Raw genomic sequence first — 24,174 nt, 5'->3', positions numbered from 1 at the left:
GTCGATGTTGTCCCACCTCTGCTGAAAAGCATCTTGCCAGAGAGCCTTGGGGTCCGGGACTGGAGAGCAGTACAGGGGCAGCTTGAAGTTCAAGGCTGTCGCGAACAGATCTACTGTCGGGGAACCCCACAAAGTCAGGACTTTGTTGGCTATCTGAGGATCCAAAGACCACTCGGTACTCACTATCTGCGTCGCTCTGCTCAGATTGTCGGCGAGCACATTCCTCTTGCCTGGAATGAAGCGAGCCGAAAGTGTGACCGAGTGGGCTTCGGACCACCTCAGAATCTCTACTGCAAGATGGGATAGCTGTCGAGAAAAGGTACCTCCCTGCTTGTTGATGTAAGCCACTACTGTAGTGTTGTCGCTCATCACCACTACGGAGTGGCCCGCCAGGGTCCGTTGGAACTGTTGAAGAGCCAGGAAAACGGAGGTACTTTTCTGATTCTGACCAGAGGCCTGAGATCCTTTGGTTCAGAATGTGGGCCCCCCACCCTTCTTTTGACGCGTCCGAAAACAGAGTCAATTCCGGGGGGAGGACGAGAAGATCCACTCCCTTCCGAAGGTTCACGTCGTTCAGCCACCACCGAAGGTCCGTCAGTTCCGTGGATCCTATAGAAACCAGAAAGTCCGGAGAATCGGAGCCTTGATTCCACCGTGACTTTAGCCGCCATTGCAGGGATCTTATCCTGAGGCGGCCGTTCAGAACTAGACGTGCCAGGGAGGAAAGGTGACCTAGAAGACGCAACCACGAATGGGCCGGAAGCTCTTCCCGCCTGAGGAAAGGTTCTGCGACCATCCTCAGCCTTGCTATCCTGTCGTCTGATGGAAAGGCTTTGTGGAGATCGGTGTCTAATATCATGCCTAGATATACCAGTCGTTTCGTCGGAAGCAGAGAGGACTTCTCGAGGTTTACCACGACCCCCAGGTCTCGGCAAACCTCCAGAAGCCTGTCTCGGTGTCGAAGAAGGGTCGACTCCGAGTCTGCCAGGACCAGCCAGTCGTCCAGATAACGGAGGAGACGTATGCCGTTCCTGTGCGCCCAAGACGAAATCAGAGCGAACACTCTGGTGAACACCTGAGGAGCTGTGGAGAGACCGAAACACAGCACCTTGAACTGGTAGATCTTGCTTTCTAGGCTGAATCTCAAGTACTTCCTGGAAGACGGATGGATTGGGATCTGGAAGTACGCGTCCTTCAGATCCAGTGTGCACATGAAGTCTTGCGGTCTCACTGCAAGTCTGACCGTGTCTGCTGTCTCCATGCTGAAAGAAGTTTGCTTGACAAACTTGTTCTGGGCTGAGAGGTCGATGACCGGTCTCCAGCCTCCAGACGCCTTCTTTACAAGAAAGAGTCGACTGAAGAAGCCTGGGGAGCCGTCGTCGACCTCCTGGAGAGCATCCTTCTTGAGCATGGTCTCGACTTCTGCCCGAAGGGCTAACCCCTTTGCCGATCCCATGGCATAGGAGTTCAGCGGCACTGGATTCGCTGTCAGGGGAGGTGGAGATGTCGTGAACGGGACGCGATAACCTTAGCCGATCACAGAGACCGTCCAAGAATCGGCCCCAAGTTGCTGCCACCTGTGCACGCAACTTTTCAGGCATCCCCCCACAGGTGGACACGCGGGGGGGATTGCCAATCCTAGCGCTTGCGGCCTCGGCCGCTGCCTCTAGGATTCTTACCTCCCCTAGAGGACTTGCCGCACTTTCTGTCCTTGGTCTGAAAGGGCTGTGGCTTAGACACCCCTGTCTTAGCTGCCGGAGCCTGCTTCGGTGTCTTGCGAGGCTGCTGTTGCTGTTGAAGTGCCGGAGGCTTGTAGGGCCGAAATGTCAGGGCCCTCTGGAGGAGAGAATCTTGATTCGATCTCCTCCACCTCTCGGCTGTTTGTTCTATGTCCTTGGGCTCGAGCAGATCCCTCCCAGTAATGGAGGAGTGCCTGAGCCTGCAGACGTCCACGGCGGGGACCTTCGGATGGAACCTCTCGGCCACTGCGTTGCGACGCTTGAGGATCGAGTTAGCCCACAGGTTAGCAACCTGGTGAGCGAGGAACTCGATCGAACGCGTGCCCGAGAGGAGGAAGGTCTCCAAAGCCTTCCTATTGCTCTCCTTGGACAGATCCTCAGAGCGCAATAGGATGCCCAGAGATCCCAGCCAAACGTCCAGCCACGAAGTGGCCTGCATGGCACTCTTCGCGATCTTCTCAAGGTTCCGGATCTCCGACGCCGAGAACGTCACCTGCCGGGCGAAGAGCTTCTCGAGAGGAGTTCCCCTGGTCAGCTCTTCCACGGAATGGTGGAGCGGAAGGGCCATACTGGACTCCCCCATGATCTCAAAGTACCTCCTCTGATGTACTCGAGGAGGTGGGAGGAGTTTGAACCCAGCAGAAGAACGACCAGAGGAGGCGAGCTCAGAGAGCTGGGCTTCGACCCTGTCCCTGGCCCCTTTCACCCCTTTGGACCAAGGCAAAGCTGCGTTGGACTTAGAGGGTTTCTGGGTGCCGTAGACTTCGTCTAGCACCTTGTCCTTGCCCTCACGAGGGGCAGTCTCCGGGTCCTTAAACTTGTTGAGCTGCCTCATCAAGCCTTGGACCTGCCAGAAAGCGTGTTCCGACTCGAACTGGTCTCCTCCTTGCGGACTGACATCTAAGTCTCCGGTCCCCAAAGGCTCATCTTGGGGAGATACATGGACGTCCTCCCGGGGTTTAGTTGGCTCTGGACGTATCCTGGATGACGATTTAGGAATCGTCTTGGAGTCCTTGGGCTCCCTCATAGTAGGAATACAGTACTCCAGCAAAGAGGTCCGGAAGGGGGCTTTCTCGCGAGCATCTTCTCTCCGAAGAGGAGGGGTTCCTCCCATTGGTGCCGTGGGAGACAACCCTGCCTCGCTGGACTCCCCTGAGGAAGGAGATACCTCGTCCACAGGAGAATGAGAAACAGCACGCGTAGGAGAAGGCGTAGGAGTCCTCCTAACCGACCTCTTGGGAGCCAACTTCTCCCGAGGAGAAGTCACCACGAAATCCACTCCTCTCCTTCTCTTCAGCGGGGATGAGTCTGCCGTTGGTTTAAGTCCCATATCAACGAGGGCAGGCTTCACAGCCTGAACCACTGCGTTCATAATGTGACGGAACCAAGGCTGACGGGTAACTGACGAAGTGTCGGTTATCCCCGCTGGAGGGAAGGGGATCTCCTGATCCTTCGGAGTGGACGCCACAGGGTCTGCCTGAAAAGAAGAGGAAAAAGTGTGGCATGGACCTCTCCGTAGATCCGTCCTGGTGCTGGTAGGTAATCCTACGCTTGCGCGGAGGCGATCTGGAGGCTGATCTGGAAGTCCATGTCCCTGTCGGTTGGCTGCGCTGATGTTCCCTGCGGGAATGGGAATCGCGGCGGTTCTCACGCGAAAAGGCATTCGAGGAATTGCGCGTGTGGAAGAATGCGCGTGGGTGCGTTCGCTCACGGGCGAGGGGGCGCGCTGGCGAGTGGGTGCGCGCAGGCGAAAGGACACGATGGTGCGTTGGCGAGGGAACGCGTTGGCGCGCACGTGAAGGAGCACGAGACCGCGCGGGTGAAGGTGTGCGCTGAGCACTAGGCGATCGACGACGACGCGTAGGAGAACGGCGATGATCAGGCGAAAAAAGCCGCGAGCGTTTGCCAGGCGGAGAGCGATGTCGCGTGCGTTCCGGAGAACGATGGCGCGTACCACGAACAGGCGAACGACTGCGCGCAGGCGATTTATCGCGCGGGCGAGTCGGAGACCTGGGGCGATCAGACTGAAGAGGGCGAGGGCGCTCAGGAGAGCGCTTGCGCACAGACGAGTAATCGCGTGAACGCGCAGGAGAACGTTGGCGCGCAGTAAGATTACTGTGCACATCTGAAGAGGTGGACGAACGCTCGCGAACAGGAGCTTTAGCTCGCTGTTGTGCCGGAGTAGAAGGGCGCGCAGGGGTGGTGGGCGAGGCGACGGGTTAGGACCCTTGCCTAAATCCAGATCAGGTGATCGTGGACGCGGTGATGATCGTTGGGGCGCTGGGCACACATCAGGAACAGGTTGAGCAGTAGCGCGGCTGCGCACAGGAGAACGTGGGTGCGCCTTGCGCACATCAGAGAGCGCTGGCGAGCAGGTGATCGCTGCCGCACAGGAGAGCGCTGGCGAGCAGGTGATCGCTGGCGAGTTAAGTCCGAAGATTGTAACTCTGGGGAGCGCTTGAGGGCTACTGCACGCGAACGCGCAGGTGGGCGCGCAGGGGAACCCTGACACACAAGGGACTTACCCACACCGTGAGTAGAGTCCCTTACCCCCGAAGGGATCGGTGCCTGTTGGATAACAGGGTGAGAAGGTGCCCAAACCGCATCTGCAGCCAGGAACGGAGAAGGTAGGTCGGAAGGTCTGGCAGGCGTAGGGGATCGCGAACGATCTGCGGAGAGGTCAAGGGGCGCTGCTGTGACGGGCTGCTCCTGACGGGGGGGCTCCTGCTTAGGGGGAGGATCAGGAGAGGACGACCCAAAGAGGCGCCGCCTAACTCCTTTATAGGGAGAAGGAAGTCCTCTGCTGCGAAGAGGCCGACGGGCCTTACGTCGAATACGACCACGAGGAAGGGCGTCCGGGTCATCAGTCCTCCGAAGAGGAGTCTCTGTCAGCGCCCTCCCCCGAGGGGGAGACCCGCCCACAGGAGAGACCGTGGGACTCCCCTCCCCCCTCGGAGGATCTTCGGAGGGAGGAGGAGAGCCATCAGCAACGTCCGCAACAGGAGCAGTATCAAGGGTTTGACCAGACCCGTCGGAAGGCTCGGCCAAAACAGTGTCGACAAAATCCGAAGGGAATACCTCCGGTATTACCGGCGACTGTTTGACCGCAGCCCCCAACTGGATCAGGTCAAACAGGGCTTCCTTGGAGGGCGTGCCCTTAAGCCCCAAGGAAGCCCAAAGCTGAATCAAAATCCAAATTATCCTCCCCCGGAGGAGAAGAGGGAGCTGCCACGCTAAGGGAGGCAACGCCCTCTCCCGCACCCCGAGGTCGGGAAACACCACTAGGGTCTGCGCTACCACTCGGCAGCCTCTCACGAGAGACCGATTGAGTGGGAGCTTCGGAGGAGGTTCGGCCGGCGGAAGAGGAGTCCTTGGTGCCTTCCTTCTTCAAGGTTGCCCCTGAAGGAGAACGGTCTCTCTTAGACTTCTTCATACACCGGCGGCCGAACTTCTCCCACTGGGAGGCAGACCACTCCCTACACTCACTGCACGTATTCTCCCTATCACACCGTAGGCCTCGGCACTGCGGGCAAAGGGTGTGAGGATCGGTGTCCTCTGCTGACCTGAAGGTCTCACAAGGGCGGCCAGCGAGTCCAGGGCACTTGCGCATAACTATGACAACGGTCGAGGCCAACTTCCAAGCACACAGAACTAGAAAAAGTAAAAAAACAAATTAAGGCTGTCATTAACGAGGACGAAAAACAGCAACGTCTGTCTTCGTCCGAGCCAAAAAGTGAAGGGAGACAACTCACAGGTGTGTGGGGGGGGGAGGGGTAGCAAGCTACCCCTTCCCTTCCCCCTGATAACTAGCAGGGGGTAGTTAACCTTCGTTAAAAATCTAATGGCTCGTCATTTCGGCTACGCCGAAAGTAAACCCTATGTAAATAGCGTGGTTTGTATTTCGGTTACGGAACAAACATGCCCTACCTTATTAGCTATCAAATAATTAGAAATCTCAGAGTGCCTTTGGCAATAAAACTATTAATAGTTGAATTTTACTGTCAGGTTAAATTTTGATGACAAACCATACCCAAATTATAAACCAATGGCTGGAATTACCGGAGTGTATAGTAGCGCATAGACATAATTTTGTACCAGGATAATGATGTTTGTACTATGGCACACAATTTTAAAATGAACTGATTCCTGTACTATACAATCTTTTCTTTATTTTCAGATCTTTTTGTAAGAGCTCAACTATAAGGAAAATGAGGATCATCACAAGAAAAATACATCCAGGTTTCATGGCAACATGCGTTAGAACTATACTTCAGAAGCAGATTAACTTTCCTTTAAGAAGTCGATATTTTTCACAAAAACCTGATGGTTTTGTCCAGTTAAAAAAGAAAGAATTTCATGTCAATCCTGGATTTGGAACTTTTCGTACTACAAGCAATGTCGGCTGCATCATAAAGCCAGCAAATCCTCATGTAAGTCTCTCTCTCTCTCTCTCTCTCTCTCTCTCTCTCTCTCTCTCTCTCTCTCTCTCTCTCTCATGTCTTCATGTGCAGGAGGCGTGACCTTTTAGAAAAGTATAAAACAGGAAATTTTTTTATGTGGTAGCATCATTGTAAGTCAGGCTTTGAGAACAAAGCAATATGAACATCAGGTGTGTATATGATTAACTAATGTTTTTATTAAGATTTCATTTTTTTAGTGAATGCATTCTTGCCCCTATTGATAGACCTTTATGGGAAGAGGCTCTTATTGGAAGGTACGGTTTCATGGTCCACCAAAAAATTCAAGGCTGGAGCTGATGGCCTAAGTAGAGCATGGGAAATTAATTCCTCTATAGAAAAATTCAATCTCGGGAGGCTTGGAATTTTTTAAGCATATTGGTTGTGCTTTATTGAATAATACTTTGAAGTTGGCACAGGCCTAATGTAATTGTTCTGAAATGGATAAAACATGTCTGCTCTTGGTGGAATAGTTTGGTGTCTCAAGAGTAGAGCAGCATATGTTTTTCTACCTCCATGTCGGGCCCAATCCTATGAAAGAGTAAACTGGCTAGCTGCATAATGATATTAGAGAATGTTTCCTCCCAAAACCATTGTGATATGATGTCCTGAGCTTTGTGCACAGAAAACCTTTCCTTTTTTTATTGTTTGCTTCAATGCCCTTGGCTCCAAATTTCTGTTCACATCCTAGGGGTCATTCAGTGTCAAGGGGTCTCCCTCACCCATTTCGGCAATGAACTCTATGGAAACTTGGCTCAGAGATCATGGAGTATCCTGGAATGACACTGTCAGTCCCCAGTTACTGCTTATTTCTTGGAAAATTTGGGCTGGCTTCATCTGGATATGTGGGTTCTTTAATTCTTTCAGGAATAGTACCAACTACCATTCATATATCTGTCTCATTTATAAAAGTTGGCGATCATGTCAGTGTTCTTGTGGCAATCCCAACAAGTCATTGTTTCGTTTGCAAGAAGTTCAGAAGTTGATGGATTTAGTCGAGTAGTTGTGTCTGGAGTTAAACCATCATCTGTTCTTGGTCCCTAAGTCTTCAGTGTCTTGCACCCAGCTTTGGATATGTCCAAGTTTTCTATGGCACCCCCATAATTCTCCCTTGCTCTAGTCTAGAAGAGTGGTTGGATGATCTCCCATCAGCCTTTTAGGCCCACATTTTCTTGTTCTGTAAGCAGACTCAAGTACGGGTCTAGCAAGGCACCCCAAGTCTTCCCGAGAGTATTGGCTCTGGTCACCAGATGGTTACAAATCTTAAGCATCAGGGTCACATTATACCTAGACAACTGGCTAATGCTGAGTTCATTGAAGGATGTCTTTTTAAGGAGTCACAAACTCTTTAACCTCTTGAGGAATATGGGCAATTTTGTGAATTTCAAGTATATTCCTCTGACTCCAGTTATTTTATAATTCATTTGAGAATCTTCTTCTTTTTCTGCATCTTTTCCCACTTTTATGTGAGGTCATTGTTTCTGGCCAGCGCTTTGCATCTACCTCCTCGTTCCCTGTACCTCCATTTCCATCACTCTCCTCCCAATATACTGTTCATCTCTTCTCATGACATGACCATACCACCTCAGTCTACTTTCTTGGATCTTATCTGATACTTATCCCTCTAGGGATTGCTCGCTGCTCTACCCCTTATGACACCCTGATTTTCTACGCAAGTCGTGTTCTCATTTGAGAATGATGGCCTCAATTCTTTTCAAAGCTATTCTGTCTAGCAGAAAAATCCAGTCCTTTCTGAACATAAATCTAGCAATTCAAGATTTCAAAGGCTCTCAGAGCCTACATATGGTTGTTTCCCCCAGGTATGATGGCTTTGCTGGAAAAATACATCCCCCAATCAAGATTAAAGAAAAAAATTGCCTTGATTCTACTCTTCAATGACCAGTCGGCAACCTTTAATTGGCAAGAGACTGCAGCTTCTGTGTTTGGAATGAATTTGACGATCCAGGCTCTAGACCTCTCAATGTTTTGGTCCTTATTGCTATGGTAGGAAGCAGCCTTGAAGGATATCCTTCTGACAGGGTCTTGGACTCAATAGGAGTACATTTAAATATCAACTGTTTGGTACTTCTTTTAGTACTCAAGGCTTTAATACATTCTGAAGATCTGCCGATAGCGATGGTACAGATTCTGCCCACAGGCAATACATAAGTGAACGGGAAGGGATGCATTCAAAAACCTTTTCATTTAGCACTAACTCCTAAACTGCATGGAAGAAAGGAATATCCCATTTCTACCTTGGTTTGTGCCGGGCAGTCTGAATATGCTAGAGGATGAGTTTTAGCTGAAAAACCAACATCTGTTGATGGAATGGTGTATCGGAAATTGTGAAAACCTTGGGGGTAGTCCATGTTTTTAATCTCTTTGTCAAGAAAATAGATCTTTTGCTTGCTGGGGCAAGACCTTCGGGAATGGGTGGATGGATCAAGGCCATCTCGAATATAGGCCTTGTCACTGGGGTCTGACGTCACCACAAGTAGGTCTGACGTCACCAAAAGTAGGTCTGACGTCACCACAAGTAGGTCTGACGTCACCAAAAGTAGGTCTGACGTCTCCACAAGTAGGTCTGACGTCTCCACAAGTAGGTCTGACGTCGCCAAAAGTAGGTCTGACGTCTCCACAAGTAGGTCTGACGTCACCACAAGTAGGTCTGACGTCTCCACAAGTAGGTCTGACGTCTCCACAAGTAGGTCTGACGTCTCCACAAGTAGGTCTGACGTCTCCACAAGTAGGTCTGACGTCACCACAAGTAGGTCTGACGTCACCACAAGTAGGTCTGACGTCTCCACAAGTAGGTCTGACGTCTCCACAAGTAGGTCTGACGTCTCCACAAGTAGGTCTGACGTCACCACAAGACGTGTGTGGAGACGTACAAGAAATTAATTTGATGAAAGTTGGGAGACCATACACACCAAAAGGTCTCCATCATCCTGCTGAAAAAATTAGATAAATATGAAAAATAAATATAATCTCTGAATAAAAAGGAATGGAATAAAACTGTCTCGTGATAATAGCCTAATTCCATACTAGGTTAGCATACTAAAAATGACACATACTCTCTCAATTAGTGTGGTACAACTTTTTTTTTTTTTTTTTTTGTTATCCACCACCTCTTTAAAAACATTTCTTTGAAAATCGCCATTTATTTGAAATTATTCTTCTACTACTTTGTGGCTTGTGGTTATCATCTTTCTTAAACAGCTACAGTACATTCAATGTGGTTTAGTTTAGTCATAGTAAATAAACAATCATTCTGACATGATTTTATCTAAAAAAGTAATTAAAAAATATAAAAATTTTTAGGCACTTTAAATTAACTTACTATTTACACAATTACCAAGCGAGATATAGGAGTCCTGGTATAATTACTGTAATAAGATTATTGATCAAGAATAAGGAAAAATTATCAAATTCATGGTATAGTCAGCCTGAAGAGTAATAAAGAAATAATGTTGAAGAGGATAAAGTAAAATTACAGACTACATATTTGATTTACTACTTAGAGGATTTTCTTAATCCAAAGCATTTACCAGTATTTATTTCTTTTACTGTTAATGGTAACTATTCTCTTATTTTTTCCCTTTACTCATAAGCCTATTTTCAGAGATTATTGTGTTGTTTTAAGCAGTAACTGTTTTTAAGGACATTAATTACTTTCCATATAATTTTTTGTTTTAAATTTTATTTCTGAATTATGGCCAACATCAGGTTAATCCATTCAAAATAGTGCTTCATCATCAGCTAATATGTTAGGTCAAGACTCTCCACAACGCTCTGATTAGCAATTTAATGAAAGAAGGATTATGGATCCAAAACAGTCAAGAAGTTTTTGGTCATAACTGCAAAAAACTGGAAAGAATGTGTGATCCTTTCATTTAAAGCTTATATTATCACTAGACAACGCTACTCGTGACGTTAAACCTTTCATACCCCCACACTGACCTGGCTTTCATTGGCGACAGCCTTGGATGGGTACCATGCTACATGAGAAGTCAAATCTAGACTTTTGTGCATTCCTTATTTGCCATGATTCGCCAGGTTGTCATAAAGTTTTAGACATGAACTACTGTAATTCAAAGATGACACTAATTGGCAACAGAGGATGTAGTTTCCAGACCAGTCCGCTTTCCTTGCAAGACATTCTTCTCACAGGTGTATCGCCATGTGCTTCATGTAACTGCTTGGAGAGACTCCACCACCACTATAGAGTAAAAGGGGTTTTCCTGGCCCTTTGGCTTTCCAATGTAGCCATGAGACAGCATTTTTCTAACTCCTTTTACCATTATCAATGGTTTGCTTATCATATGTGGGTTTAGTCCTTGGGAATTTCTATAACCAGTACTTTTTATTCCTTATATAATTGAATTTGAAAGGTGTCAGCATTTTGAAAAGAAGTTATTGGTATCATCCATCAAGGGATGTAAATCTACGTAAACATTGGGCCCGCTGCATACAGATCCAAACTTTTCCAATGCCGTATTACCGTAATCTACAATACGATTAAATCCTTTGTCATTGAGAATCTAATCTCTCAAGAATGAATCAAGTGGAACATGGATAAGGTTCTGCAGTTATTTAGGAATAGCCATAAGAACCATTGAATTCATTTTGACTCTTTCATAGACCAAGAAAGTTAATGAGTTGCAAGTGGTCCGACAATGGTTGGATTTTCATCTAAAGGAAGCCCTTCTGTGTCTCATTCCTGAGTATAGAGTTGAAATTATTTCCTGGTGAGAAAGCATTACCGAAGTAAGTGGCTATCTGAGCCTCCACAGATTTGATGAGTGATAACTCTGAGGATGCTTTGCTTTGTCCTGTGAGGCTTTTATAGGTTTATTTACACAACTTTTATCATATGGGGATCAGTGTAGAATCTTTTTTAGTGTATTATGAGAATTCCAACCCTATCTTCTCATTTGTTCCTACATATTGGCTACAGATACATTTGGACAACATACAGTATTCTGTATGAGTATATAGGTTCTACTGGGACAGAGTACCACTTTCTTTTGGTATTGGCCTAACCTAATGCCTGTAGTATCCATATATACAGACTGATAAGATGTTAGCAAGAGTCATTACCTTAGCTCCTGTATAGGATCAGCTCCTATGACAATTCCTGGGAAAGTTGAACCAACTAGAAATTAGGTTTGTAGGGACTTCCTCCTTCCAAAGGATGAGTTTTTATTAAAAAGATGATGGTTTGTGTTTGTGTAGAAACATATCACAATTTTATTAAAGTTATTTTTATTTTTCTTAACTACAAGCCTGAATTATTTTTTATATTTCCAGGCCTAGAGGTCCAAAATGCTTGTTGTCTTGGTGACTATGTACAGACAGGTGATGTTTATACTGTATCTACCTTGTTAAATTACAACTTCACTGAAGTCATTCTCTTATTAAAGTACTGTGGTCTGTATAGTTAGGGAAAATACAAATTATTTTTTAAATATTAGTGACTTTATAACATAAAACATGTCTTGCGCAAACTTATTTAACATAAGGTAAACACCCTCACATCTTTCCTAAACTTATTCTTCCCAGTTGTACTGTACTTTGCACAACAGAATGATGAAGGATGCAGAACTTATGAGTGTGCTCATTTGCCATGGGTATGTCTTCAGTCTTGATATATCAAGTTGGAGCAACTGGACTTTTCCCGGACAGAAAAAGGACGTCGTGTGTGAGCAACATGTTCCGGCGCTAGATACAAACCTTACACTCTTTACATTGTGTTATTTCAGCACTAGCTGAAAACCAGTTGTTAAAATATTGCGAGGTGTAACTACCCTAGCCTAGTTAGTAGGAGGAGATAGCAGGGGTAACCCACCACCCCGCTTACACCTACAGTCGCTTTTTATTTTGGCTCGGAGTTCAGACATGTCTGACTCCTCCACTAAACCTAAAATAAAGTTGTTCCGTAACCGAAATACAAACCACGCTATTTACATTGGGTTACCTTTTAGCGCAGCTGAAATGGCGAGCCATTAGAATTTAACGAGGGTGTATTACCCCCGCGCTAGTGAGCGGGGGGTTAGGGGAGTGGTAGCTAGCTACCCCTCCCCCCCCTCACACACAGGTGAATGCTCACTTTCACTTTTGGCTCGGACTGGGACAGACGTCTCTGTCTTGGTCCTCGCTTGGCAGCCATTGTTTGTTTTGTCTTTACTTAATCGCTTACTTTTCTTTTACTCAATATATATGTAAACATGTTTTCATGTTTGTATATATATTTGAGTATAGAAATCAGTAAGTTTCCTTTTCAGAGTTGTGTGTGTAGTGTACGATATCTCCGTGGAGTCCTCGGCAGTTAGGCCACCACGGCGTAATTTTATGGGTTGCGATCGAGTTTGACTTCGGTCTTTCTCTCTCTCTCTCTCTCGAGGTCGTTCACCCTTTTACTACGTGTTACTACGCCCTTGTAGCTTCCTTTCCGTGTGGGGGGGTTGCTACGCCGTACGTTTGTCTCAATTAGTTTATGAATCTAATTGTAGTTGTTAATTTTTCAGCTTGTAGAACGATTCCTTTCGGGGTTTTCGTTCTTTCTTTAGTGTTCATTCATTTTTAAATTACATAATTACATAGTTTCATAACTATAATTGTTATAATTCTGTTTTGGTTACAGCTCTCCTTCCGTGAGTGTAAGTGGTTGTGAGGGCACGTGCCTGTTGTGTAATTCTTGTTTCCTTTCCCTCGGGATTCCTCTTCGGAGCCTTCCCGGGGGAATGAATGTGTACTAATGATTTTTGTTTTTATTTTTTTACAGTTACCGATCTAGTTCGTTTCTGTAATATGGCTACGGTGTGAGCTGTCTTGTGGAGGCCTGGGGATTCGGCTGTTGCTGCCTCCCCTTTGGATTTTCGTCAGGGGCGTGTCTCCTTCTACTGGAAGTACTCCCGTGACGATTGACAGCTCTCCAGTTCATTTTAGAACTCGGGAGGCTTGCCTCCTTGGGTGGGTAACTTTCCTTCCGAGGGAAGTTTTTCCTGTCCAGGCTCGAGTTTTTCCCATTTTGGGGGGTTTTTCTCTTGCCTTTTTTTTTTTCGTGCGACTATGCTCTTGGTGCTGAGCGGTCACACCTGCAGTTTCGCTCAAGGGGCTGGGCAACTGCAGGAGCCCCTCTTCGGAGGATTGCTCCTTTTAGGTCACTGGCTGACCAGTCTCTTCTACGAAGTGTTTCTCTTTCGTTCACGAGAGAGTACACTCATAGAGACTCCTCTTCGGAGGATTCTTCTGCTGCTGCTGCTGTTGGCCTCCTTCGCCGTAAGGCTCACCGTCTGCCTCGTTGTAAGGGCCTCTCATCTCCCTATAAGGGGGCTTAGAGGCGCCTTTATGAATCTACGTTTGCAGCCTACAACTCCTTCATCCGCCCTGTTGCAGATGGACAGCAGTCTGACGGGCAACGGTCTTCCCGACGGACAACGGTCTTCCCGACGGACAACGGTCTTCTGACGGACATCAGTCTCCCGGCGCACAGTCGCTTTCCTGCTCATCAGCGCTTCCTGATCGCTAGCGCTCTCTTGTTCGCCAACGCTCTCCTGTTCGTCAGCGCTCTCCTGCTCGTCGGCGCTCTCCTGCTCGTCGGCGCTCTCCTGATGTTCGCCCTCCTCGCCAGCGCTCTCCTGATGTTCGCCCTCCTCGCCAGCGCTCTCCTGCTCATCAGCTCTCTTCTGAGCGTCAGCGCTCATTTGTGGATCATCGCCCTGCGGTCTCTGACCATCCTACAGTTCCTGCTGAGCTCCCTGCTCGCCATCAGTCTTCCGACCCTGTGGCTACGCGACATCGTTCAGCACGTGTGTCAAAAGCACATGTTCGCCAACGCGCCTGCGATCTTCCTGCTCGTGAACGCGCCGCGCCACCTGTCCCTTCACAGGATCTCACGCGTCGATCTCCTGCTCGTCGGCGCTCACCTGCTCGTCGGCGCTCACCTGCTCGTCGGCGCTCTCCTGATGTTCGCCCTCCTCGCCAGCGCTCTCCTGCTCATCAGCTCTCTTCTGAGCGTCAGCGCTCATTTGAGGATCATCGCCCTGCGGTCTCTGACCATCCTACAGTTCCTGCTGAGCTCCCTGCTCGCCATCAGTCTTCCGACCCTGTGGCTACGCGACATCGTTCAGCACGTGTGTCAAAAGCACGTTTGCCAACGCGCCTGCCGCCTGCGATCTTCCTGCTCGTGAACGCGCCGCGCCACCTGTTCCTTCACAGGATCTCACGCGTCGACCTCCTGCTCGCTAGCGATCTCCTGCTCGCCAGCGATCACCTACGCGCCAGCGTTCACCTGCTCGCCAGTGCGCACAAGTGATTTTAGTATCGCCTATTCGCCAGTGTTCTCCCACGCGTCAACGATCGCCTACACGCCAGCGTTCACCTGCTCGTCAGCGCGCTCAGGCGATTTTGCTATCGCCTATTCACCAGCGTTCTACGCGTCAGCGATCACCTGTTTCTCGCTGATCTCCGGACCGCCCGTGTGTGTTACAGCCTGCGCGCCAACGTTCTCCAACGTTTCGTCAGCCGGAGGTTCTAAAGGGACATGGTTCGCCGGCTACTAGCTCGCGATCGCTCACCGGCGCATGCTGCTCGCTATCGCTCGTCAACGCGTCGCCATGCCCACAACGCGCCATTGCCTACCTGCGCGTCAGCGCTCACCAGCTCACCACCGATCTCCTGTTGATCCACATCGCCAGCGGTCTTCCTCAACTATGCGGCAGCGCGTTTCCTCGCCATCGCGCCAACGCTTGCGTTCGCCGCCTCGGACACGCGCTCATTCACCTGCCCACCCTCGCGCCCACTCGCCTGCGCACCCGCGCAACCGCTCGCCTGCGCACCCGCGCAACCGCTCGCCTGCGCACCCGCTCGCCCGCGCTCCCGCGCGACCATTCGCCCTCGCGCGACCATTCGCCCTCGCGCGACCATCGTTCCCGGCGAATTCCGCAGCCGGGGGTAGCAGCAGGAACGCGTGTTCCTAGACAACGCTCGGGATCGCCTCCACCCAAACACAGGTTGGTAGTGCAGGACAAGGATACTACTGAGGAGAAGTTAGTACATCATTCTTCCTCACCTTCTTTTCAGGCAGGTACTGTGGGGTCCACTCCAAAGGATCGCCCGATCCCTTTCCCTTTAGCAAGGATTTCAGACTCTGTGTCCTTGGAGCAACAGACTTGGTTTGGTCCTCTGGCGCGGGCGTTAGTGAGGGTTATGAAACCAGCACTCGCCGACCAGGGTGATAAACCAACGGCTGTCTCTCCTACGCTGAAGAGAAAGAGAGGAGTGGACTTCGTGGTGACTTCCCCCAGGGCGAAGTTGGTTCCCAAGAGGTCGGTCGCGAAGGCCCCTTCTCCTGCTCGAGGGCTTTCTCCTTCTCCTGTGGACGGGGCCTTTCCGTCCTCAGGTGAGTCCAGTGGGGCGGTAGTCGTCCCCTCAGCACCAAGGGGGTAGACTTTGCTTCATGGAGGAGAATCATCTCGTGAGGAAGGGGCCCCTCGAATCTCTTTGTTCGGATCCTGTATCCCTCCCAGGAGGGAATCCAAGGACTCCAAGACCGTCCCGAAATCCTCCTCAAGGATTCGCCAGGAACCCACGACTACCCGGGGGAATGTCCACGTTTTACCCCCAGGAAGAGATCCCTGGGGCAGGAGACTTAGCTGCCAGCCCGCGGGGAGGAGAACAGCAGGAATCCGGACATACCTTCTGGCAGGTCCTAAGCCTGATAAGGCAACTTAACGGGCTTATGGATCCAGTCATCGCCCCCCGTGAAGGCAAAGACACGATCTTGGATGAAGTGTCTGACGTTCGGAAAGCCCCGAAGTCCAGTGCGGCTCTGCCCCGGTCTCGGGGTCTGAAGAGTGCCAGAGCTAGGGCCATCCTTGAGAAGAGTCTGTTTGTGCCCAAGCACAGAGACTTAGACAGCGGCTGTGCGGAGGAAGTCGACTTCCGTTTTCACTCCTCCAAGGCGCTTTCTTCCAGACTCTGCAGGGCTCCAGCGCCTTTTTCTTTCAACCACGTCGGCCTAAGTTATCGGCTACGACAACTGAGACAGGGTGTCCAATTGCAGTTTCCTCCTGTCAGGAACAGATGGCACGGGAGGCTCCCCCGGGGGGGGCATAGCCCTAGAGGGAGCGGCAGAGTTCACGAACTCTAGAATTGCAGGTTTCACGCTGGGAGGATGCTTAAGGTTACTCATCCGGATGACAGCTTCCCGATGCCCATTCCCGCACGATCTCTGTGATCAGCCAAGAATATCGCGCCTGCCGTCTCTGTCAGCGAATTCAGTGTCTCTGAACCTCTATGCCATAGCGTCGGCAAGAGTGCCTGGTTGGGCAGAATGATCCATACCTTAGGCAAAGGTCCTCCATAGGATCATCGTCGGCTTCACCCCCGACTTCTTCAGTCGATCCTTTCTTGTAAGGAAGGATCTGAGACGGGAGTTCCGTAGTCGACCTCTCAGCCCTGATCAAGTTTGTCGAACAAACTTCGGCCAGCGTAGAACAGCAGAATCGATCAGACTGGTAACGAGGCGATAGGACTCCTTAAACCCTGGATCGGAAGGACGGGTACTTTCAGTTTTCATTCCATCCATCTTCCAGGGAGCTCTTGGAATTCAGCCTAGACTGCAAGTATTCCTGCTTATGATGCAGTGTGGCGACCCCGCCGTGGCATCGCAGGTTTTTTTCCCCAGAGAACTCTGCCTGCTTTCCTCATGGCAGCTCAGGTGCAGGCTTCCGCCTCCTTCGCTTTTTGGAGGGCTGGTCAACTCCGGTAGGCTCGGGTTCGACCTTCTTCAGCGCCGGGACAAGCTTCCGGATGCTTACCATGAGTGTGGGTTCATGGTATTTTGCTAGGAGCCTTCTCTTCTTCTGCCTCAACATCTGGAGTATCTGGCCATGATATTGAGTCAACGGCCTTACCACGTTGGAAACCCCGCTTCTCGTCCGTCCAGCGAGGTTAAGCAACGTCGGTTCTGGTCGGTACTTGGATGGGTGACGACCTGGGGACGCCAGATTCTGTTGCCACATCCTCCGAGCCTTCCCTTCAGTTGACTGTGGCAAGACTGAGGAGAGTCGCAGTACCTGTTCTCAGTCAAGCAGAGCTTTCAGCCCTACCTTGGAAAGTTTCCTAGTTCTCCTTTCCTCATTGACCCGTCTATAGTCCGAACGGTCGCTTCAGGATAAGTTCCATGTGGGGCGGTCCAAGTTCCGGTGGTTTCAGGCAACGATTAACCGGACTTCCTGGCCCCAAGGAGGACACGGGGGAGAGTCACCAGTATACCTCTTCAGCCCGGACTCAAGGACATTCATCTCGACCTGTCTCCAGACCCTCCCCCGTCACGTCGCCCTACAGCACGATGTTGGATACATCGCAACGTCCCTCGCCTTCGAGTAATACTAGTCTGTGACACAGGTGCTACAAGCTGGAGTCTGGAAGCGTCTAAGGACCTTCGCAGCCCGCTTCCTGCAGGGCTGACCCACAGGAGTCTCGATACGTTTTCTATCGCTCTGTGGTGGCTACACAACAGCTGGTCTAACCTCAGGCTCCTTTTTGGACGGGTAGCAGAAGGTTGAGGGCATTGTTATCAGGTTTTAGTCTGCATGAACGAAAGAAGTATGTCTGGCCCTTATTTATTTCTTCATCATCCCCTCTATGGGGAAGCAGCATCCTGGTCTCTGCATAGCTGACCTCGAACCTCTGCAGGTAAACCATGCTTCCTTGTGTTCCGAGTACAGTAGGGTCCCGAATTACACGTGTTCTAATTACGCGATTCCTCAATTACGCGATCGATAGTTTTCAAAAATTAATTTTCCTGTATTTGCGAGGAGCATTCTAAATCCGCGAGTCAAGCACCGCGAAGCGTAGGAAATCTATTGTTTTCTTAATTGTATTGGGGGGGGGGGGTGATGGTTCCCCGATGTCTGAGAAGGGGGGGGGAGAATGTGAGAGAAAGATTTCTGTTCAAACATTTTAAGACTAGTTTTGGATGAAAAATGTTAAGGTTTGCCCATCTGTTGTGTGAACTTGTCGCTAGGCCTAGCCTAACTGTCCAACACCTATATGTATAATATTCCATATTTGTACTAATTAATTTTTATACTTACGTTGTGATTATGGTGAAAAATCCTTATTCATTAAACTTTAAATTAAAAACCATCAAAATAAAGACTATTTTATATCATGCTACTGCCAAACATGTCACCACAACCAAACCCATTACTTTGTTTAGTACGTTCCATCGCCGATCATAACGAACTCGCTAACCAATTTTAACATCTGTCTATAGGTTAACTTTTGCGGCAAAAGATATCTTACCAGGTACTATGTAATAATAATGTTATAATTAATGTTTTATTTATCCTTAGAAAATCAAAATATATGAAATATGAGCAATTTTGTTTCGTGTTGTTTTTTTTTTCCTAAAAAAACGCCTTCTTAAAAGGAAAACGTTTTTTTTTTACGTTTCATCGTCGATCATAAACGCATTTACTCCTGAAAGTGATATTGAAGAGCTTTTACTAAAGATGTTATTATAAATAAAGATTATAAATAGGTGGTAAAATATCTATAATTAAAGTGTAGCAGCATCAAGAAATGTTGGGGTTCGCCCTTTACATAAGAATGTACTGTACATTGGATTAGACAGAACGTAGAAAAAATCAATTAGGGAAAAATCGGTATTCGATATCCTCTTCATCAGCATCGTCATTCGTCAATCGGGCTTTTTATTTTTTCTATTCTCGGTCGCTAACTAGTTATCGCACTGCCAAGATCTGCACACATTCCGATAATTCACATTTGAAGGTTTTCTGGGAGAGGATGGATAGAGAAAATACCGAACTATATAAAATGTTTTTATAACCTGTTAAGCGTCACCCACGTGATAAACCGTTCACCACGATCTACTCGGTACCCGCCTTCAACTGTATATTCCGTTCATGACTTTAATTGCCTTTTACAAGCCGTCAGTCTCGTGATGTTACTTTACTCGTATAGTAAGTATAGGATCACCACTTGGCAACACTCTCAGCATATGGAGACTGTGAATAGAAACTTATATGATGTCTGGCAACTATTTTTCTGAAGGTAGCTTGATGTTACAAAACTCTGGTTTGAACTGGTTTCCTATCAGTGCGCTCGGGCGTTCATGCATAAGTGGTTATTTGTTGTTCCTTTTGTAATGAAAGGTCTAAAGAGGAAGGTTATTTCTTTAGATGAAATAAATGATATTCTTGTTGTGGAATTTGATAATGATAACCTGTTTGATAATGAGAGCACTAGTTCTGAATCCTCCAGTGATGAGTATATTGAAGAAACAAAGTTTTCTTTCGATGTCGAAAGCGAAAATGACTTCTCATTACCGAATGACTGGACAACGAAATTTCACAAAACTATAAAGGGAAAGGAAACGCCGAGAGAGAGAGAGAGAGAGAGAGAGAGAGAGAGAGAGAGAGAGAGAGAGAGAGAGAGAGAGAGAGAGAGAGAATAAAGTGGATAAATAATGTACAAATGTATGACGAACATATTTGAAAACTATACAGGAAACGATATGAAGAGAGAGAGAGAGAGAGAGAAAGAGAGAAAGAGAAGAGAGAGAGAGAGAGAGAGAGAGAGAGAGAGAGAGAGAGACCTATCCCTTTCCTTTTGTTGCTTATCCAGGCGTAAGATTTACGATTGAAGATAAAAAGAACCATTAGAATATTCAGTATTATGTAGCCATTTGAAATTAAATAATAGTAGTATTAATTGTTTTTTTTACTCAACCATTTAATTAATATCCCTACTTTTAACTATAATTACGAATTATAAGCATAAAGAAATTATATTAACTTTGAAAAATAATCATTAGTGAAATGACCGCTCAGGGCAAAAAAAAGCGTGATTATCGTACAGCAGCCTATTGCACACTTGCGCCTAGTGGCCGTGTTTACGTGTGGGAGTGTCATCATGGGTATACAGTACTATACTGTAATTTTTAACTATTGCTAGATACGTACTGTATCAAACCTTGAAAACCCTTTTTTGTTTTTTGTATCTATAGGAAATAATTCTACATCATTCGGAAAATACTGAAAACAGTAAGCTATGCATAGTACAGTAGTAAATACTACAGTCATAGAAAATTATCAAAACTTTAACAACTTTTTATTGTTTTATTTATCCATAAAAGAAATTTTGTACAGTATTTTATAAAAAAAATCTATAAGAAGGATTTCTTACAGTATTGTTAAGATAAAAGCTACAGTATATATATATATATATATATATATATATATATATATATATATATATATATATATGTTTTATATATATATATATATATATATATATATATATATATATATATATATATATATATATATATATATATATATATATATATATATATATATATACACACATACATACACACACAGTGTATATACAGTATATATATAGCTAGAAAGCTAGAAATGGAGTGAAAAAAAAATTGACGGGTAGGTTGCTGTTTGCCGCCATGATGTGTTTCGAAATATACGAATTTCCAATTACATGAGGCCTTTCATCGACCAAATTCTCGCATAATTCGGGACCCTACTGTATTGAGTCAATACTGTCGCGTCCCCCATACCCTGACGAGGTGGTATTGGGAACGTCCTAACCCAGAGTTCCTTCTGGAACTCCAGATCAACTGCCTAGGACGGGTCACACTTCTTCCTTTACACACAAGCTTATGTAGGCCACACGGTTCCTTGCGGAGCAAGGGACTTGTGAGGGGCAGGGACTCTTTTTCTTGAGTGCGACTCACTCGGATTATGAGTCCCCGGGTAAAGCCAAAGCCAGTATGGCTAGGGACTTTCCACCCCACCTAAGGGGTAAGTCACCCAATGTAAATAGCGTGGTTTGTATTTCGGTTACGGAACAAATGACAAATTTGAAGATAATTTGTATTTTTCCTAACCATACAAACCTTAGCTATTTACACATATTTGCTCGCCAGCCCTGTCCCCCAAGACAAGTCCTACCTCTAAGTGAAAGTGAGCATTCACCTGTGTGTGAGGGGGGGAGGGGTAGCTAGCTACCACTCCCCTACTCCCCCGTTAACTAGCGCGGGGGTAATACACCCTCGTTAAATTCTAATGGCTCGCCATTTCAGCTGCGCTAAAAGGTAAACCCAATGTAAATAGCTAAGGTTTGTATGGTTAGGAAAAATACAAATTATCTTCGAATTTGTCATATTTCGAATTATTTTATGAACTGGCTTGAAAATAGAAAACATTTTCCCTTTTCATTTCTTTTTCTTTTGCAGTTTGACAGTCTGTGAGATCCAGTATGTGGGTTTGTCCTTGTATTGAAGGGCGCCGTTGCGGTACCTTCATGTCCGTTGAGGATAAGGATCCTCACAGCCTTTGTCCTGCGAGTAGAGGTCACACTTGCACGCAGGAGTCTCCTTGTTCGGTGTGTAGGGAGTGGTCGCCCTCCCAGTGAAAGAGATTCAGTTGGCAATGGAAGAATGCAAAGAGGGAACTGTTTCCCTTCGAGGTTAGCCTCGGAAGGGAAGAAACCTCGCCATCGTTCTCAGTCGACTCAATCTCGTCTTGATGACTGCTCATTCTACTTCACAGGGATTAGAACAATTACGAGTGGTGACTGGGATAACCTTCAGTACCAGAGGCCTCCATTGTTGTCCCTAGAGAAACAAAGCCAGCCACCGCCGTGGGAGTCTCTTTCCGACGAAGCGGTTCGTCTTTTGTGGCCTTCCTTGGGCACACGGGTTCCCACTGCAAGGAAAGGTTACAAGAGGTCTTGTGTTTTGGCACGCAAAGGGAACAGATATCCTCCCTAGGGGTTGATTTATCCCCTGAGGCTCTGAAGGGCAACCTAAATAAGTCATACACCCACTCAACCGTTTTGACTTCAGATTCTGCCCTGCCATAACATTCGCTCGATTTTGGCGGGCGGGCATGAGCAGTTGTGGACAAGTACTCCTTAGAGTTCTTGTTGTGGGATCCCTTCAGAGGAAACCCAGGGTCTAGCTTTGTCTATGTCCCAAAGGCAGTTCACAGAATAGATCTTTTGGCTGGGTTCACCCAGCTGGAGGAGAGACTAAATGAACTGTCAGGAGGATCACCTCTAGTTGTTGGACAGTCTTCCCTTTTAAGGGGAAGATCTTCTTCACCATCTTTTGTTCTGCAAGCTTCTCGCTTGCAAGTTTTGCTGTCAAAGGCAAAAGGGGTTGATCGTCCCTCCCACCTGAGAGAGAGACGGCCTTCTCCTGATTGATCTCCTCCCCTGGGATTCCTCTGAAAGGCATTGGACTTGTCCATGCCCTGCTCTAGCCCATCAGAGCTGGACGATGATGGTGGTAGGGAATTGCTTGTGATCCTTCTCCCTCATCGTCATGTCCGTTGGACACAACATAGTGCTGTTATTGGACAAGCTCTCATGAACCTGTCCCCCTTAGTTTCTCCTTCTCACAAGGAAAAGACCTGATTTGCTGTTTGCGCATAAATGCGCAGCAACCACCTGTTTTCCATCTCCCTTACAGGAAAGGAAACAAATGTGCCCCTCTCCTGTTGTAGAAAAAGTAAGTAGGAGAGTTTCTCTCTGAGGCGCATTAGCAAGTGGGAGCACTGACCAACTCTCCCCGGATGAGTCTTGCACTGTGTTGCGCACTCCACTATCTACCAAGATGGTAGGGCGAGTTCTTTAGCTGGAAGAAGGCATATACGTTATTGCTGCACGCATTTTTACGCGCATTTCTCCTAACAGCGAGCTTCATCATCCAGACGCAAGTGCTAGAGCTATGCGCATTACTCCTTCCAGCAAGTCTTCATCATGTGTACGTTGTAGATACTTTGTTTGGGACAATGGCAAGCTCTACCTCAACAACACGCGCTGCCCCATCAATGTGTATTGCACACAGCGCACACGTAGGCTAACGCGAAGAGGTAAAACTCAACCTGGGCAAACCGACAAGAACGTGTGCACATGTCCTTTCTACTGTATCGGTACTCGCCTCGCCAATGTTCACCAACTGGTAGATTTATTTTGTGAGGAACATCGTGTTACCTCACAAAAGAGAGTAGGTTTAGGTTTTCCCTCTCATTTGAATCTACCAGATAGACAAGTTAATTGTGCTCACTTCCGCAGGGAAGATATAGGGCGCAAGCTACCCTCCCTTTTGATGACACTCCTCCTAAACCAAGGAAACAAACACGAGGGGCTCATTCAGAAAAGATTCCATTTTTGAAGGATGCCCCTTGGTTTCTCGACCTTACAAAGGCCTTGAAACAGGTGGTTACAGTATCAACCACCAGTTCCATGAAAGTAACTTCACCCTGCACTCCTCTCATACTGCTGGAATCCTTTTAGAACCCTTGACTCATTAGCGATGCTAGGCAACCACCTCCCAAGCCTTGGGTTTCTTCCAGGTTTCAAGAATACCTAAAGACCAAGGCACCTACTGACCAAGACCCGGTCTGAGTGAGGCTAGGATTGATTCCAATTGTTACAAGTCAGAATAGAAGGCAGTAGAGGGCAAGCACTCTCCCTCCGGGCGGATACCTTACATCCGTGTTTGAGTAGGGGTTCGAGATCTCCGAGGGAGATCATCTACACAAGCAACTATAGGTTTTCATTTATAGAATTGAGCCGGCCAGAACCCTCATCTAAGGCGAGAGAGGCTCCCTTTTCTGCCCTTCAGAAGGTGGGAATAAGTTGAGTTCTACCTTTCTCAAATGCTTCAGCATCTACCCAAGGGAAAGGAAAGACACAAAAAAGTTACCCAAGAATTAGTGTTCTATGAATGAACGTCAATCTCGAGGGGAACATACGTTGGTTCCAACGTACAGTATGGCTCCGTAAGACCGGAGCGTAATGGTCTCCCTCTGAGGGCTCAGTCCTCGAACGAAAGGAACTGAGTTGACGACCTTGACCCTCCCCGTGCTGCTAGCTCAGAGGAAGAACCATCATTCGCTAACAGACTTGAACAATTA

The 24,174-nt window shown here is 47.6% G+C and overlaps 1 protein-coding gene across 6 annotated transcripts in view; it reads left to right on the top strand.

Moving 5' to 3' along the window:
- LOC137627408 (protein FAM185A) overlaps positions 1 to 24,174 on the top strand; it is a 558,433-nt gene that overhangs the window by 515,727 nt on the left and 18,532 nt on the right. For all 6 annotated transcript variants that reach the window (XM_068358500.1, XM_068358498.1, XM_068358501.1 and 3 more), the window contains one exon: positions 5,917 to 6,169. In XM_068358500.1, coding sequence (XP_068214601.1) covers positions 5,948 to 6,169 — 222 coding nt within the window. In that variant the 5' untranslated portion in view covers positions 5,917 to 5,947. The remainder of the gene's footprint in view (positions 1 to 5,916; positions 6,170 to 24,174) is intronic.

This window comes from Palaemon carinicauda, chromosome 35 (assembly GCF_036898095.1).
Source record: "Palaemon carinicauda isolate YSFRI2023 chromosome 35, ASM3689809v2, whole genome shotgun sequence".
NCBI lineage: Eukaryota > Metazoa > Arthropoda > Malacostraca > Decapoda > Palaemonidae > Palaemon > Palaemon carinicauda.
This window is presented reverse-complemented; position numbering and strand designations above follow the sequence as displayed.